The sequence below is a fragment of the Nomia melanderi genome, chromosome 9 (assembly GCF_051020985.1).
Source record: "Nomia melanderi isolate GNS246 chromosome 9, iyNomMela1, whole genome shotgun sequence".
Taxonomy (NCBI): Eukaryota; Metazoa; Arthropoda; class Insecta; order Hymenoptera; family Halictidae; genus Nomia; species Nomia melanderi.
In genome coordinates, this window is record NC_135007.1 from 9,494,440 (window position 1) to 9,509,870 (window position 15,431).

Below are 15,431 nucleotides of genomic sequence, written 5' to 3' on the forward strand. Positions count from 1 at the left end.
AGGATTGATCGCCGTGCGTAACCAGCCGATGAAAGGGAATCGTCGCGGCTGCCCGTTGTCCGAGTGCATTCGGTCCGGCGTGTGCGTTCAGCCAGCAGCCAGCCAGCCGCGGGCCAGCGGCAGACCAGCGGCGGAACTGGCGGCGACGGTAGCGCCGCGCAGCCCGCCAAAAAAAAAAGAGGAAGAGGGAAGAGAAAGGGGGAGAGAGGAGAAGGCATCACGCAGGGAAAGCAGAGAGAATGCAATCTTCACCCCCCACGCGCGAATTATACATCGGCGGATGGTAGGGTGTCGTTGCTGCGGAGCCATGAATCGCGATGATGGCCCCACGGTGCGGCCCTCCACCCCGCCACCCCTTCCACACTCGCGGATAATCAATCGTCGTAACACCGCTCGGTGATTCCACCGACGCCAGGAACGACGCGTTTTGCGCCTGGATGCGGGGATAACAGGGTATAGGCGTAGAGAGAGGAGAGTGGTGGATAGGATAGGGTATTCGGTTCGACGTGTGGCCTGGAGGACACGCGTTCGTCGGGATTGTAAAAAAAACAGCCGGGTGCGAGGTTCTCGTCACGGGACTGAGGTGACGGGGATGGTTCTTCGTGAACGGAGGATAAAGAGAGAGATAGAGAGGAACGGAACGGAGAGACGCTGGCAGACGCGCCGCCCCTGGAGACATTTTACGGTGCCAGTCCGCGAATGGCCATGAATGTTGAATACCATCGACGAATATGGAGCCATTAAGATCGTCCAGGATACGCGTGAACGGTGCCCCATCCCTCGGATGATACGTGGCCATCGACAACCACCGGCGTGAACCGCTCGTTCTGCACGTCGCTCGCCGGACCACGCTGACATTCGTGCTGAATTAGCGCGCTCGTGCGCGCTCCTCGTGTGTGTCTGTGTGTGCGTGTGTACGCGTGTGACTGTGTGTGTGTGCTGTGCCTGCGTGTACACGTACGTGCTCGCGCTTGTATACGTGTAGTGTTTACCGGGTACTGTTCCGCGAGAACTATACAACATGATAGAGCACGAGGTGACGTGCACCGAAGCGAGTCGCTTCGAAATTGACCATGATCCTGTGAGATTAGATAAGTGACACTGACGAATTCACCGGGAGGAAGTCGATAGAAGTTTAATAAATGAAATTCTCCGATATGAGAACGCTGTATGAATCTTTCAAGTGTCCAGTCGCAAGAGATTCCGGGGGTAGTTCGATGGATCGGTCCGAATCGTTTCGGTGGATAGAATAAAGCCGGCTCACTGAGCGGAGGACACGTAGCACGCGTGCTACCCACCTGCGATGGAGCCCGAGTGTTTGGAGCCCCTAAACCTGGTGATAAAGAAGGACGACGTGGACGAGATCGAGGGCACCGGGACCGAGGGACCGATCGGCAAGATCGACGAGGAGAAAGCCGAGGAGAGGATCGACGAGAAGATGACGATACTCCAGGAGGCGGTGAAGGCTGGCGAGGCCGGCTTACCCGCGGCCGATCACAAGATCCTGACCGCGCTCTACATGAGCAGCCTGATGCAGATGTCGAACATGAACGTGCCGAGGAGCGTGACGCCGCCTCCATACGGCGCGCAACACAATTTCGTCCAGATGCTGGCGATGGTCGAGGCGCGACGCATGTGGCAACAGATGAACTGGCCGGTGCCGCAAAACTTCCACAGGAATCCGCTCGCGATCCCGCAGCCGTATTTCGACGGGCCCGGGTCGAACCTGGCCGAGCAGCTATGCAACACGCAGAACTCAGCACCAGCCTATCCTTTGTCCTGCACGAAACCCGAGCAACCCATGAACCACGACACGAAGCAGCCTTATTTCAAACGGTACACGCCACCGGCGTGACGGACCTCTTGATCCCTCCTGCATCCCTTTCCGAAACTCCTCTCGGTGGACCGTGTCCGACGTTACGTACGATATACACGGTGTCCGCGAAATTGGTAGCTGCATTGGGAGAATCCAATCGTGAGGGTGATAGCTCACGTAAACATAAGGGATTATTTTGTTTTTTCGGGTAGAGGGATTTTAACGTTTCTCTACTGAGAGTCGATGGTCATGTTAATTATGAGGAAATGAATTGTTTCGTATTGTAACGAACGCTATAATTGAGTTAGTTTGTTGTAAGCCCTCTTTTTTCGTCCTTGTGACTGGAATATATCCGAATGTAGCTATTCTTTCAAAGACAGCTTGTATAGTTTACACTGATTATCAGGTTCTATAGTAGTTACGGGATTGAATCGTCAATCTTTTAGGTGTACCAATGAATAATCCAAATTCTGTGTTCATTTCTAGTAGAATTGAAAAGCATTGCTAGCTGAGCAGTGATTGTTTTACGACCTAGTTCGCGAATATATAATTTAGAGTAGAAGATTGAGAAGTCGATTTGATGAAATGGGCTACTTGTTGCTACACCTGATTAATTCGTTATACGTTGATCAAGGCTCATGCTTACTTATTTAGGGGACGCAGAGAGCTACAATGAAGCGTGTTATAAATCGTTTTGTTTCGTTCAACAGGTCTACGGTAGAACAAAAGAACTCCGCGTCGCTGGTGAATCCGGACAACGGAAAGTCTGTCGATTCGTCGCAGCAGAATAACCAAGGTAAGGATCGTTTAATGGACCTGGGCATCCGTGATCAGTTTATCCTATGATTTTCACTGTAGAGGCCACCTCTCATACCATACGTCGATGATGTTTGCACAGATAAAAAGAAACCCCATATAAAAAAGCCTTTGAACGCATTTATGCTGTACATGAAGGAGATGAGGGCGAAGGTCGTGGCTGAGTGTACCTTAAAAGAGAGCGCAGCGATCAATCAAATATTGGGAAGACGAGTGAGTAGCCGGCAAATGTTTCTATCATGAATTTTTCAGATTTCTATTTCGAACGCTTTTACATCAGGGCTATATAAACCGATCTGCTAAATCAATTACTAATGATAGCTTTTATTTATCTTTTGTTTATCTTCATTGTGTTTAAATGTCTAGGTCAATTATGCAGTTAGTTAAAATAGAAAATATATTTTATACACTCTTACCGGACCTGATGAAATTAATAAATTTTGTTTAACGTATTAGAATATTTTTAATTCCTAACGAATCATTTGTTTAACGATTAAATATTTTCAGAGCGATGTCTTTGTCAATGCATTTCTCGAAGTTCATCATGGAAATGTCTTACGATAGCAAGACCGTAGCCCCGATGTAAAAGCGACAGTCACGCGCCACAGTCAAGATTTTCTTCTATTACTTGTTTCTCTTTTTTCAAACTAATTGCCTTTAGTTGATTGGTTTGTGTTACAATCTGGTGAAGCTTTATCGACTGTCTCCAATCACTTTTTCCATTACAAACAACGCCATGTCTCGAAATACATATTTTAAAGGAAGTTACAGCATCGCTAAAGTTGCCGGAACTCCTTTAAAATTCTAACGAATGCAACGGAGCCGATAGCTTCAAAGGACCAGTCGATTAAAGTCAAATTCCAGCAACAGTACCAATACAAATCAGTAAAATGCCAGCAGAAAATGCAATCGACAATTGTCACTCGGCAGATATAACGAGAACGAAAGAAATTCATTTGACAAATCGCTTAGACGTTCGGAAGCAAAATGTTGACTTGGCGACCCAGCAAACTACTATATATTACATTTATCATCCCCAGATATTATAACTCTGTAAAGTTGCATGCGTTTCAAGTACATTCGAAGCACTGATCAAATTTAGTCACGAAGTAAAAGAGAGAGCATCGTAGGTGGGATCTATGGATAAAAAAAATGTCTAGTCTCGGCCGTAGGAGGGTTGGGGCCGTCGATCGGATGGGTGGGTTTTGCGACGAGGACGCCGGTCGCTAGATAAAAGAGTTGCGAGTTTCCGAAAAAAAAAAGTAATAATAATAATCGAGAAAGAAAAAAGTAAATAGCGAAAAAAAATAAAGTAAAACGTGAAAAATGCGTGGAAAGAGGGACACGGTGCACGGCTGAATACTGTGAAACTGAGTCTGAATTTTGGGGGTATGACACGCAGTGGCACTCGCTAAGCCGGGAGGAGCAGGCGCGGTATTATGAGGCGGCCAGGCAGGAGCGCCATCTCCATCAGCAACGATACCCCGGCTGGAGTGCCAGGGATAACTACGGATACGGCAGCAAGAAGAAGAAGAGGAAGAAAGAGCGCTCCGCAGATCCCACCGGAGGTACCACTTTCCAGTGCTAGAACAGCAGGCCCTTAATAATTCATTATAATAATTCATATATAGATTACCTACTGGTTGATATTGAAACGATCAAAGTTTCTCTGTGCGTTTCATTTTTACTTACTATTTTTTGTGTTCCAATTTAATGATTTCATAGTTTTTTTTTTCGTGATTTTTTTTTTTTTTTTTTTTTTTTATTGTGTTCACCGTATTTGTTACACATTTGTAATTTTAACTTTCTTCTTCTTTTGGTCGTCGTTGCCGAGTTTTCTTTTTTCTTTTTTTTTTTCTTTTGGGTTTGTTGCCTTTGTTGTTTTCGTGTTTTTTAATTTTTATTTCTCGAATATTTATTTCTCGATTCTCGTTCATTTATTTTTCTCTTTTGATATCCTTTGGTTCTCAATTTCGTTCGTTCGTTTGTCATTCTCGCTGTTTTGCGATCGAGACGTCGAATCTTTTTTGTGTTTCGATTCACGGCATCAGTCACTCTTCGACGTGCGTCGTTTCCGAATCGATGAGAAAGAAAGAAACTAAATAAAAAAAAAAAAGTAATAATAAAAAAAGAAAGAAAAAGAAAACAGAAAATAAAGTAAAACGAAAAGAGAAAAACGACGGCTCTTACGGAGCGCGTCGCGACGTGTCACGCGTGCACGCGTGTGTACGCGCCAGAGAACGTACGCACGTGCGTCCGCCGTGTGCCTGTAGTATACGATTGTTTCCGTTATTATTTTTTTTTTTATCAACTTCGATTTGTATTGAATTATTGGATTGTCTGTTGGGGAAAAATATGCGGCCTCGGACTCGATACTGCCTGCGCAGCAGTGGAAAGAACGGACTCTACCGCGGACCTGTGCGGACCATTGTTTCACGATGAATCAGTTTTTGTTTGTATCTGGCCAAACTCCCTAAAGCGGTATCCGTTCTCACGTTCTTGATTTTTCTTTTTTGGAAAAGAATCGTCTTATGCAAAAGAAACGATAAAGTACGTGGTGAAGTGTGCTTCAAACGTAGAGCGGCGAGTCAAGCGATGGACTCGATCACAGAGACTCTAGGTACGGAATGTCTGGTAGAGCGGACAACAATGTTGTACGGTTCACGCGGGATTTTTCAAACTGGACCGCTGTGGATCCTCGCGATGCTCAACGAGAAGTCCCGCGCTGGTTATTATGCTCCGACGCGTCATTATCCTTACGGTCTTCCGATCCTTCGCCTCCTCTCTAGCGAACCCTTAAAATTTCGAATTCACCGCGCGATGGGTAAGTGTTAACGCTCGTTACATGGTGCTTTCCGTTGACCCTGAACGATAATGCCGGTTGAGAGCATGAATACACTGAAAAAAAAAAACGAATTACTTTTTGCCTTTTGTTTTGGGCCGTTTTACAAGTTTTCATTTTTGTCACACCCTCTTGCATTGTTCTACGTTCATTGAAGTTGAATAGTTGATGTCTCGCGAGAAAACAACAATCGCATGCGATAGGAATTCAAATGATTGTTTAAAAAGTATTTATTACGATGAATTTGTTGGCAGCCAGTGTCGCACTAACACTGTTTGCATTACATGTACACGTGTTCTTCCAGTAAAACAGCTCAAAGTCTCGCAAAGTTACCTTGTGACGCGTTTAGACGACAGAATGTTTAATCTCACATGGTAACCGCGTGTGAAAAAGGTAATTTGCATTTCACAATTGTATTCACAGGATACTTTTTCAGTGTATATAGACCAGCCGAGAATCCTCGTTCCGCTGGACGCGCGCTGGAGACAGCGGTCTCCGCCATGTTTACCTGGCCGGCACGGCCATCGTCGTTGCCATTCTAACCGATAATTGTTACCGTTATAGATCCCTCTATCAGACACCCTGTACGATCTCAAAGTTCATTTGATAAACGACGAATAGCGGTGCGACCGAGGGGGAGGGGAGAATCTAGGCTGTTCTTCTAGCACTTTAAACGGAAAGTAGGGACCCCAGTGTTACCGAGATGCTAAACAAATGGGATGCGTCGAACGCATAAACCATATATATATACATATATATATAAATATATAAAGAGACAGATGAATACCGATTTGCCAACTATAAAAAGAATTTATATATTTGTATATATATAAATGTACATGACAAAAAACAGGAACCTTTGACTAACTCCGAGCAAAAAGTAATCACCAGGAAAAGAGAAAAAATAATAAGATCGATCGATTTGTGACCAATCTTAAAAAGATCCAATTAGGGTGGCGGACAGTAGCATTAGTGAATCTCTTTTTTTTTTGTCTTCTTGATTAAAATATTGTTTAGCCCACGGTTCATGCACAATTACAAATAGTGTTTGGTTCTCTCTCGGTAGTGGCACGCGCTAGGGCGAGAGGAACAGGCCAAGTATTATGAGTTGGCGCGACGGGAGAGACAGTTGCACATGCAGCTGTACCCTGACTGGTCTTCCCGCGCAAATACCAACCGAACTAAGAAGAGGAAGCGCAAACAAGACACAAACAGTGATCCTGGAGGTACCCACATGCCTCACTCCACACATTCTTACAGAATACTCCTCCCCCTGAGCCCCCCGCCCCTGAAGAACCCACCCTGAAACCCTCTTATAATACAACAACAACAACAAGAAATTTATTGATAAACAACCCCCTTCAGCAGCCCCCCCTACCCCCTCATTATTACATATATACTATATTATAATTATTATATACATTCTTATATTGCTACACTACATTATGTTGCATGTTTTCCCCCCGTCTTGGGGTTTTGGGTCGATATTATTATTATTATTATTATATATATATTCTATATATATAAATTATTATCATTATTACTATTATATACATGCACACGCATATATATGTGTATATATATATAACGATCTATATATACGTATATGTAACGATCTATTGTTCGTACCATTTGTTTTTTTTTTTCATTCTGTTATATATATACATATATCTATACACGTGGTACGCGTGTACGTGTATATGTATATATGTATACGCACATCATTTTTTTTTTCTTTTCTTTTTGTCTTGGTCGAGAGAAAAAAAAAAGAACACCGTGACGAAACAGAAGTTACGATCGACGAAAGAAGTGGTCGAAGAGTATTACGACGTTACGGCGATGTTCACACTCGCGTGACGCGGGCGTGCGCGCACGCGTGCGCACGTGCGTGTCCGATGTGCTTTGTCGAGACAGATTTTCCATTATATATTGATTGAGTATATATAACGGGAAGCATCGCGTGGAAAACACGAGCGCGCGTATTTCAGTACACGTACACGCACATGAACACAGCATTTATTAATTATTAATTACGTATACAACTTTGGGGACGCTGGCCATCTTGCATTTTTACAGGGACCTACTCCGCAATCAGACAATCCTGAGCGTTTTTAATTTTCACTCAGTCTCTTCTTTCTGTTTCTCTTTCTCGCTTTCCTTAGCCTATATTTCTCTCATCTCTTTTTATCTGTCTTCAATTTCTCTATTCTCCCCTTCAACCCTTCTCTGTCGATTACTTTCATCTTCACCCTATCGTTCTGTACTCTCCTCTCTTTCTGTACGATACGCTGGTTGGTTTCAATTTGTGTTTCGCTGACACCCCTTCCACCTTTGATCGTTTCAACGTTGCCTGTTTTAACCTCTCCCCCGAAGCCCGCCATTGATATTATTTTACTCTCTCTTTCTCTCTCTATCTCTATCTCTTCTTCTCCTCCCCCCCCCCCCTCTCTCTCTCTGACTCTCTGTCTTTCTAATCTTATTCGTTCCCTCGTATTTTTAATTACGGCGTTTCTTTTTTTAATTGTACACGAGCCCCGTTTCTCCTTCCTGTTTTTTCTTTTTTTTTTTCTTTTTTTGAAGTCGGTTCTTTACGATCACCCCTGTAGCCACTCAGTTAATTCTCAACCCCTCCCCCTACATGTACGAGTTCGCTCACGACGCCCGAGCGCTCGGGCGTTCCTCTTTTTTCCGATATCTGTTTTTTTTTAAATTTTTTTTTTATTTTTTTCTCTTCTTTTCGAGATTCGTCTTCGATATATTTTCATGTCTAGAGGCTTGCGTTTTTAATACAAAATCACGACATTTTAATGAGTAGATATGATCTTTGATCGTGTTTTTTATACGCCGTTTAACGTTTTTACGCTGCATGCCGTTTATTACTCAGCTTGACAGAGTATTTCCTCTTTTTTTTTTATTTCGTCGACTCGCGGGATCCTTCTTGGAAGTTTCATTGGGAGAGTTTCATTGGTCATTGGTAGAAACTCCATTGCATATGGCATACGTTGTTGACTTATCGTTAGCACACGTTTGGTAAATAATTATGAGTAATTTATTCGAGTGACATCGACGTCTTCCGAGAAGGTTCCCGCGTTTCAGGTATATCGTCGAATTTCCGGACCGTTTGAGCTTGGGGGCGGAAGATCTGTTACGTAAGATCGGAAAATTTTTCAGATTTGATTACAATTGCTGCAGACGCTTCAAATTTGTATGTTTATTCGCGGTCTGTGTTATTAATTTACCCTGGAAGCAAATTTAGCGGCCGCGTTAAAATAATGTTTCCGATGGAATGAGGGTTCATCGACGAGCCACCGCCGTCAAACGGAAAAATCGTTGCCCATCATTAATCAGATCAAGCTCAATCGGTCGCGATCGTTCTGTTACACGCATGACTAGTTGACAAACGTTGAATTCGTTCCACGTTCTCAACATTGCCGACCATCAGATGAACATTGCTCTCTTCCGTGACAGGCAGTTTCATGGAGTCCTCTACAACCTGTTATTTGTTCTTGAAAAACGAATCGTTCGAGGTTCATTTAGGAGTGCTCATCATTGAATTAAAGTTATTATTTTATGCTATAACATACAGACGATATTAAAATTATAAAATATAATTTCATAATTCTAAAAACTTTCAAAGCTGCAAGACTTTAAAGATTAATCCTTAAAAGATTGGCATTCGTATCAGTTAAGTTCTCCATTGCTTTATTTAGACGTAACATTAAAATTCTCTGATATCATCTTTGCAAGCCACTCTCATATAAAGCAGTGTAAAATGATTCATCTTTGCAACTAAAATATTCACGACGTTGGAGGTAAAATAATACTTTTCGTAATAGTTTTAATTAACATCCGCGTTCCACTTTCAAATTTATACAAAATTGACGTGGTATAATGTAATGGAATTCGTTATGCAACTCGAGCAGGTTATAGAGGATATGTAATCTCCGTTTGATGATTAATAAATCATTCAAGAATTCGAAGAAAGGTCCGCAGGAAGAAGAATACAAGCTTATTCTTTTAAAGTGGAACGTTATCGTCGATTCCAGTCATTCGTCCGACAGAACCGCGAGAAATTCGACGATGCATAGATGTGTATCCGCCACTCCCCCGTTCTAAGCGCGGAAAGACGTTTACAGGCGGCTAATCGACGCACTTTTCTCGTTTTCTAGGTAACAACATGAAGAAGTGTCGCGCCAGGTACGGATTAGACCAGCAAAGCCAGTGGTGCAAGCCGTGCAGGTACGTGTGCATCGTGTAGAGGGTTTGACTCGCTGCTTCTTGAGAGGAGAATTACATACCGTCTTGTCGACAAGCTGAGCACGCTGTTCCGGTCGCGTGTATATACGTATTCGATCTTGAGAAGTGTTGAGAAGGACCTAGAAGTCTCACGTCAGTCATGTAGTTCCACTAGAAGAAAGTTACTTTATATGTGGTGAATGATGGTCGACCATTTAACGAGTTAGCTGATCTGCTCGAGCACCTTCGTCATGTCCTCGGTGTTCTTGAGACGATATCGCCGCGAAAATTCACTCTAATCCCGAAACCGAACCCTAAAATCGAATCCGTTCGATCCTCGGAAGGGTAACACGAACCCCGGGGACTTTTCAGAAGATTTATGGACGCGGCGGATAACGTTCGACGAACTTTTTACAATCTTTTTATGGATATCGATGGTGTTCCCTTAAGCGGAAGGTGCCCGAGCAGGCCGAGCGACCGGATCAAGATGTAAAATACGTGGTGAATCGGGCCGTCACGTTCGAAGTAAGATACTTGCAACCCGGGCACGAATATAGTATTTCTCGATGATCACCACTTCTTTATTGTAATCGTCTTTCTACTCCGTTCCGTCATCCACATGTTATCGTGGAATTTGCACGAAAGTAGCTGAGACCTGAGATCTCGTAATGATCACAGTGATTCGACATGGAACCGCTTAATCGAAACGAATGAAATATATATATATATATATAAAACGATTGGATGAAAGAGCGTAAGATAGAAGATCAGATAGAACGATGCACCGTCAGAAAATGTGTCTTCCAAAAGTACAGAACGTGTACGAACACGTTAGGAACGTAGAGAATGAGAAACAACGGGAGGATCGTTTCGCTCCCTGTGTCTCGTTTCGTTGGATCGGTCCGACAAGTGATATCCGCTGTACTTTGCTTGTAAATATCTCTCACTAGAAACCACGCAGTAGTGTTTGCCGTGGCGGCGTCGTCGCGTGTCTACCCGTGTTCTCTTAGCGCTTCTAAAAGATATCAAGCGTTAACGTTCACTGTACGTTTGCCGCACAGTACGCCCGAACGCCCCGACTCCTGGGTTTGTGAATCACATGGACCTCATTAAAGGGGCGAGAACGAATCCCAGCCACGGTAAAAACGGTTGTCCACGATTCGGCGTAATCGATTCGATCGGAGACACGGTGTAGAATGAAAGGGACAGTGAGGGGTTCGAGATGTTCGTGAACTACGTGATTTTGTTCGGTGGTAGGGTGTATGCATTATAGTCGGTCAAAGTTTTCGAACTGGAATTCAAACAACCATTCTTTCTATGAAACAGTGATGCGTTTTAATGTGTAACTAGTTCAGATAGTTTCATTCGATTTATAGTAATTATGGAAACTCTGGAAACAGATTTCGTACTCTGTTAAAGTAGCAGAGAAGTTCAATAATATGATACCGTTAAATTGTTGGTTTTTCTCTTTTTCTTTTCAATTTTAAGATGGTTGCCAAGAAATATATGATTGATATCTTTCAATGTTAGTCAATAATGTATTATAAATATATCCAATAATTTACAGTAGAGGTTATCAATATGTTCTTAAAGTGTTACGAATACTTTTGGAATAAGTCGCGTAACAAAACTGTCGATGTTGTCTTTAACATTTCGTATATATAACGTTACATAAAAGAACTTGATTATTACCACGTTGTCTCCGCTGTTCAAAGGACCAGCATCATAATAAAGAGTAATAATATTCTCAAATAAATTCGCTTATCTCTAATTGTTTGGGATACAGCGGCGTCCCCGAAGGCTAGCAGAATCTCATAATTGCGGAAATTTGGGAGACATATTTTCTGATACCAGACAGCAGAAAGATCGTTGACACGTTCGGTTACGGTCCAGATTTCTCTAACAAACGGGCCGACACCGTTCGATGAAAGGCACCAGGAGCACACCGAAGTAACCCTTAGAATCAATCATCTTGATGCAAATAACAATCCAAACCAACAGACAAAATTTTCATCGAACCGTATCAAACTCGATATTAAATATCTCTGATAAAACTATTTCATCAGTTAAAATGTTCAAATCTCCGCCAATGATTGCTAGTAATCCTATCGAACTGAGATTCGACGAGATCAGATATACCTGGTGCCTCGATATCGCGAACGATCGTCGATAATGGAAAGAAAGATTCGCGATCCCCCGAGAGAAGGGTTGAGAAAGCACAAGAAGTCCAGGGTTACTGGTTGCGATTGCGTGTGGGTGACGAGGACACGGTGTGGGATTAAGGTGGGATTAAAGTGATAACGTCGATGCGACGAGCGCCCCTTTAATGGCTGGTGGTTGGTTTTGGCAGCCCAGTGGAGCATGGAGCGGGGATGGGCATCCACGCGAGCATAATCCATCACGGTGTGGGAAGTAGCGCGGGGGCAGGGGTCGGGGCTGGAGGCGGTGGAGGGACGGTAGGGGCAGCGACTGCCCCCCCAAACACCAACACTGCCTCCAATGCCTCCTCGCCTCAGCAAGAACCCACTTATGTTAATCTCTAGTCAAGCCTATCGCCTCCCTTCTACTGCAACACTTCTTCTTAAACAGTGGTCAGTCCCGACTTAAACCTACGGGATCGCTGGCCCTCGCTATCGTCGATCAACTCTGCTCGTTGACCTTGAAACCTCGAATCGAAAAAGAGAAAAAGATCAAGCGATGAAACTGGGGAATTCTTTTTCGGAAGAATTTTTGGTGAATTCTTTCCATTTTCTTTTTCCATTTGATATTGTATCCGATCATCGCATTGAGATTATAAAGACATTTGAAGATGATCGATGGATTTATTCGCGAGACGATGGAACGAGCGGGGGTGGCATAGTGAGCGGTCCAGCGACGCCCTAATGCTCGCATTGTTTCTCATTGTTGTGGCTCTTTGCAGCTTATTATTGTTCTTTGATTTACCCTCGTTTAGTTGGACTTTACTCAGTGTTGCCCTTAGCATGGCTGGTCTGTAATACATATGATATATATGTATATATTCTATATATACCATGTATGTTGATTTATATATATATATATATATTTATATACGATATATATATATATATATTATTTATCTTTTTTAAATATATATGTATATATAAATATATACATGTCTTTTTACGTACGTCTTATACTATGTTAACGTGTAACCAGATTTTTCTTGTTCTTTCTTTCATTCTGTTTTTTCCGTTTGATTTCCGTTTTCTTCTTTTTTTTTTATTCTTGATTCTTTTATTGTTTATTTTCATCGTTTTAAGTTGCGTTTCTTTTTTCCTCGGTTCGGAACGTTTGGCATACATAGACAAGTATTGAACGATTAATCTCTATATTTTGTGATTCTGATTTTTTGATGGCATGGCAGTTCGTCACGGTTCATGGCGACCATTATGTGTTGTAACCGGATGTGTTTACCTTTTTCTAGTACGTGGACATACATATTATATATATATATATGTATATATATATACCGTTGATTTGTTTTTTTTTCTCTATGTTTGTTTCTTTTTAACGTTTTACTTTTTCTTGTTGTTTTTCCTTCGTTTGGATTTTGGTCACTCTGACTATTTTTTTTTTCTTTTTTTTTTATCTTTTTGGTTTCGCTCGGTTTTGATCGTTGTGTTGTCGTAACTGTTGCATACAATAGTCGCGCGTAGTCGTCGAACCGACCGCGAGGCGGCCTTCCGGAAACCGGAAGCCGACGCCGGACCTTGGCCAGACCAAGTCTCGAGGAAGCTCTCGAGTTCGTCGCTCGGATTTGCCAATTTTTTTCATTCCGCGCGACCTCGGCGATCGATGATGCGCCGTGTACATTCCCTTAACGCTTCGTAGAGGCTTGGAGAGTCATCATCGCGTTGATTCGTGCTGTTCCGATCGTTCGAGAGAGCTGCTGGTACGAACAATTGCAATTCGGTCCTTCTGCTAATCGTATCATTTGTGAGTAATGTGTTATCACACGTTGAATGAAACTTAGTTCCTTTTTCCTTTTATTTATTTGAAAAACAGAACAAGCTTCGAATAAGTCTCGAAACATTTCTCGAATTTATTACGATTCTTTTCAAATTACTTTCTTTTTATCGTCATTGATAAACTGCGAATGCTTATGCGAAACAACGTTCCTACGATGTACTTTGCAACAATCAAAACTGAAGTTTAACTTAAATTCCTTCGTTTCACTGTATTTTCCATGTTCGTGTGCGTCGTTGAAGCATAAACATTCCCAGAGTAATTGTGCAAATTCTATGTTGTGAATATTTAGTTGATCCAGATCATCGTCCCTGCAGATCCAATGAGAACTCCAAGATATATTAAACCCCTGAATTCCAAATCAGTTGAAAAAAAAACAACAACTTAATCTGCCTGTTTCACCTACTATTTACGTCCACAAATTTCCAGTACACTACTGTTTTACAAATTCGCTTTTGTCTTAGAAAGGAGATAAAGTCTATAAACTTTTTAAGAGATCTACCCTGTTAACGCCGCTCATGAGCAACAATATTAACATAGAGGAAACTGTTCATCACAAGTTATTAGATTTTCAACTTTCCATTTATTACAACGTTCTCTTACCTAACCTACCAAAAAGATCTACCAATTGATCGACGAAGAACAGCACGAATCAGTTTCGGTCGGAGTATGCAGAGGCGCAATCTAAACGCTTCAAGTACTTACAAACGTTCCCGCGCAACTCAGAAAGTCGACGTCCCGTCCATTAACCGTAACTATTTCCATATTGACGCAAAAAGACAGTCTAACCCAACTGGCTAAGAGATGAATAATGAGAGCCAATGGCAGAGCGATTGAATGTCTCGACTGCGATGCAGTTACCACACGAGGTCGGTCGGGAACTCACTTTTCGGGAACTTTGCAGTAGCTTTCCTTTGTTTTCGCGATCATGATATCAAAAAAGAAAAATCTATATGAAACAATCCACAAACATATGTCTTTCACGCGTCTTTCTCCTTTTCTCTCTCTGTCTCTCTTTCTCTCTCTCTCTCTCTCTCTCTCTCTCTCTCTCTCTCTCTCTCTCTCTCTCTCTCTCTCTCTCTCTCTCTCTCTCTCTCTCTCTCTCTCTCTCTCTCTCTCTCTCTCTCTCTCTCTCTCTCTCTCTCTCTCTCTCTCTCTCTCTCTCTCTCTCTCCCCCCCTCTCTCCCTCTCTCTCTCTCTCTCTCTCTCTCTCTCTCTCTGTTTCTCCCTATCTCTCTCACTCTCTGTGTTTCTCTCCGTTTCCCTCCGTTTCTCTCTATCTCTCTGTTTCTGTCTGTATCCTTTTTTTCATTTCTTCTCCTTCTTATTTATTCTTCTTTACCTCCGCCATACGAAGAGGAACTCGCGTCGATCGGTGTAAGCGCCGATCATCGAAGTTCCAGGTTCCACGTAACATCCATTCGATTCGGCGCTTCGACTCGACCGCGATTCGTTTTGTCTATCGAGTTTTTGTTGTAGCGATCGGGAATGCGATATCTTTTTTACTGCGCCGACATTGTTTTTTTGCCGCCCGGAACAAACACGTAGTTGTACGCCTGCGGATGGAAAAACAGCGTAACCCCTTCCACAAACCACCCCCCACCCAGCCCACCTTGTGCCCCGACATATTTCAATTGTTTTTATTCAGACTTTCGTTTTCCACGTATACGTTTATTACACAGTTATTTGCTTGTTACGTCTGAACGTTTTGAGCATGGCATTTGCAGCGAGTGA

General features: G+C 42.8%; 1 protein-coding gene across 5 annotated transcripts in view; it reads left to right on the top strand.

The window, feature by feature from the left end:
- LOC116427844 (protein pangolin, isoforms A/H/I/S) overlaps window positions 1-15,431 on the top strand; it is a 282,374-nt gene that overhangs the window by 262,423 nt on the left and 4,520 nt on the right. For 4 of the 5 annotated variants that reach the window (XM_076370446.1, XM_076370447.1, XM_076370449.1 and 1 more), the window contains 4 exons: window positions 2,527-2,612; window positions 2,715-2,845; window positions 4,035-4,200; window positions 9,644-9,713. In XM_076370446.1, coding sequence (XP_076226561.1) covers window positions 2,527-2,612; window positions 2,715-2,845; window positions 4,035-4,200; window positions 9,644-9,713 — 453 coding nt within the window. Of the gene's footprint in view, window positions 1-2,526; window positions 2,613-2,714; window positions 2,846-4,034; window positions 4,201-6,540; window positions 6,701-9,643; window positions 9,714-15,431 lie in introns of all 5 variants that reach the window. The other variant, XM_076370448.1, reaches the window with a different exon arrangement.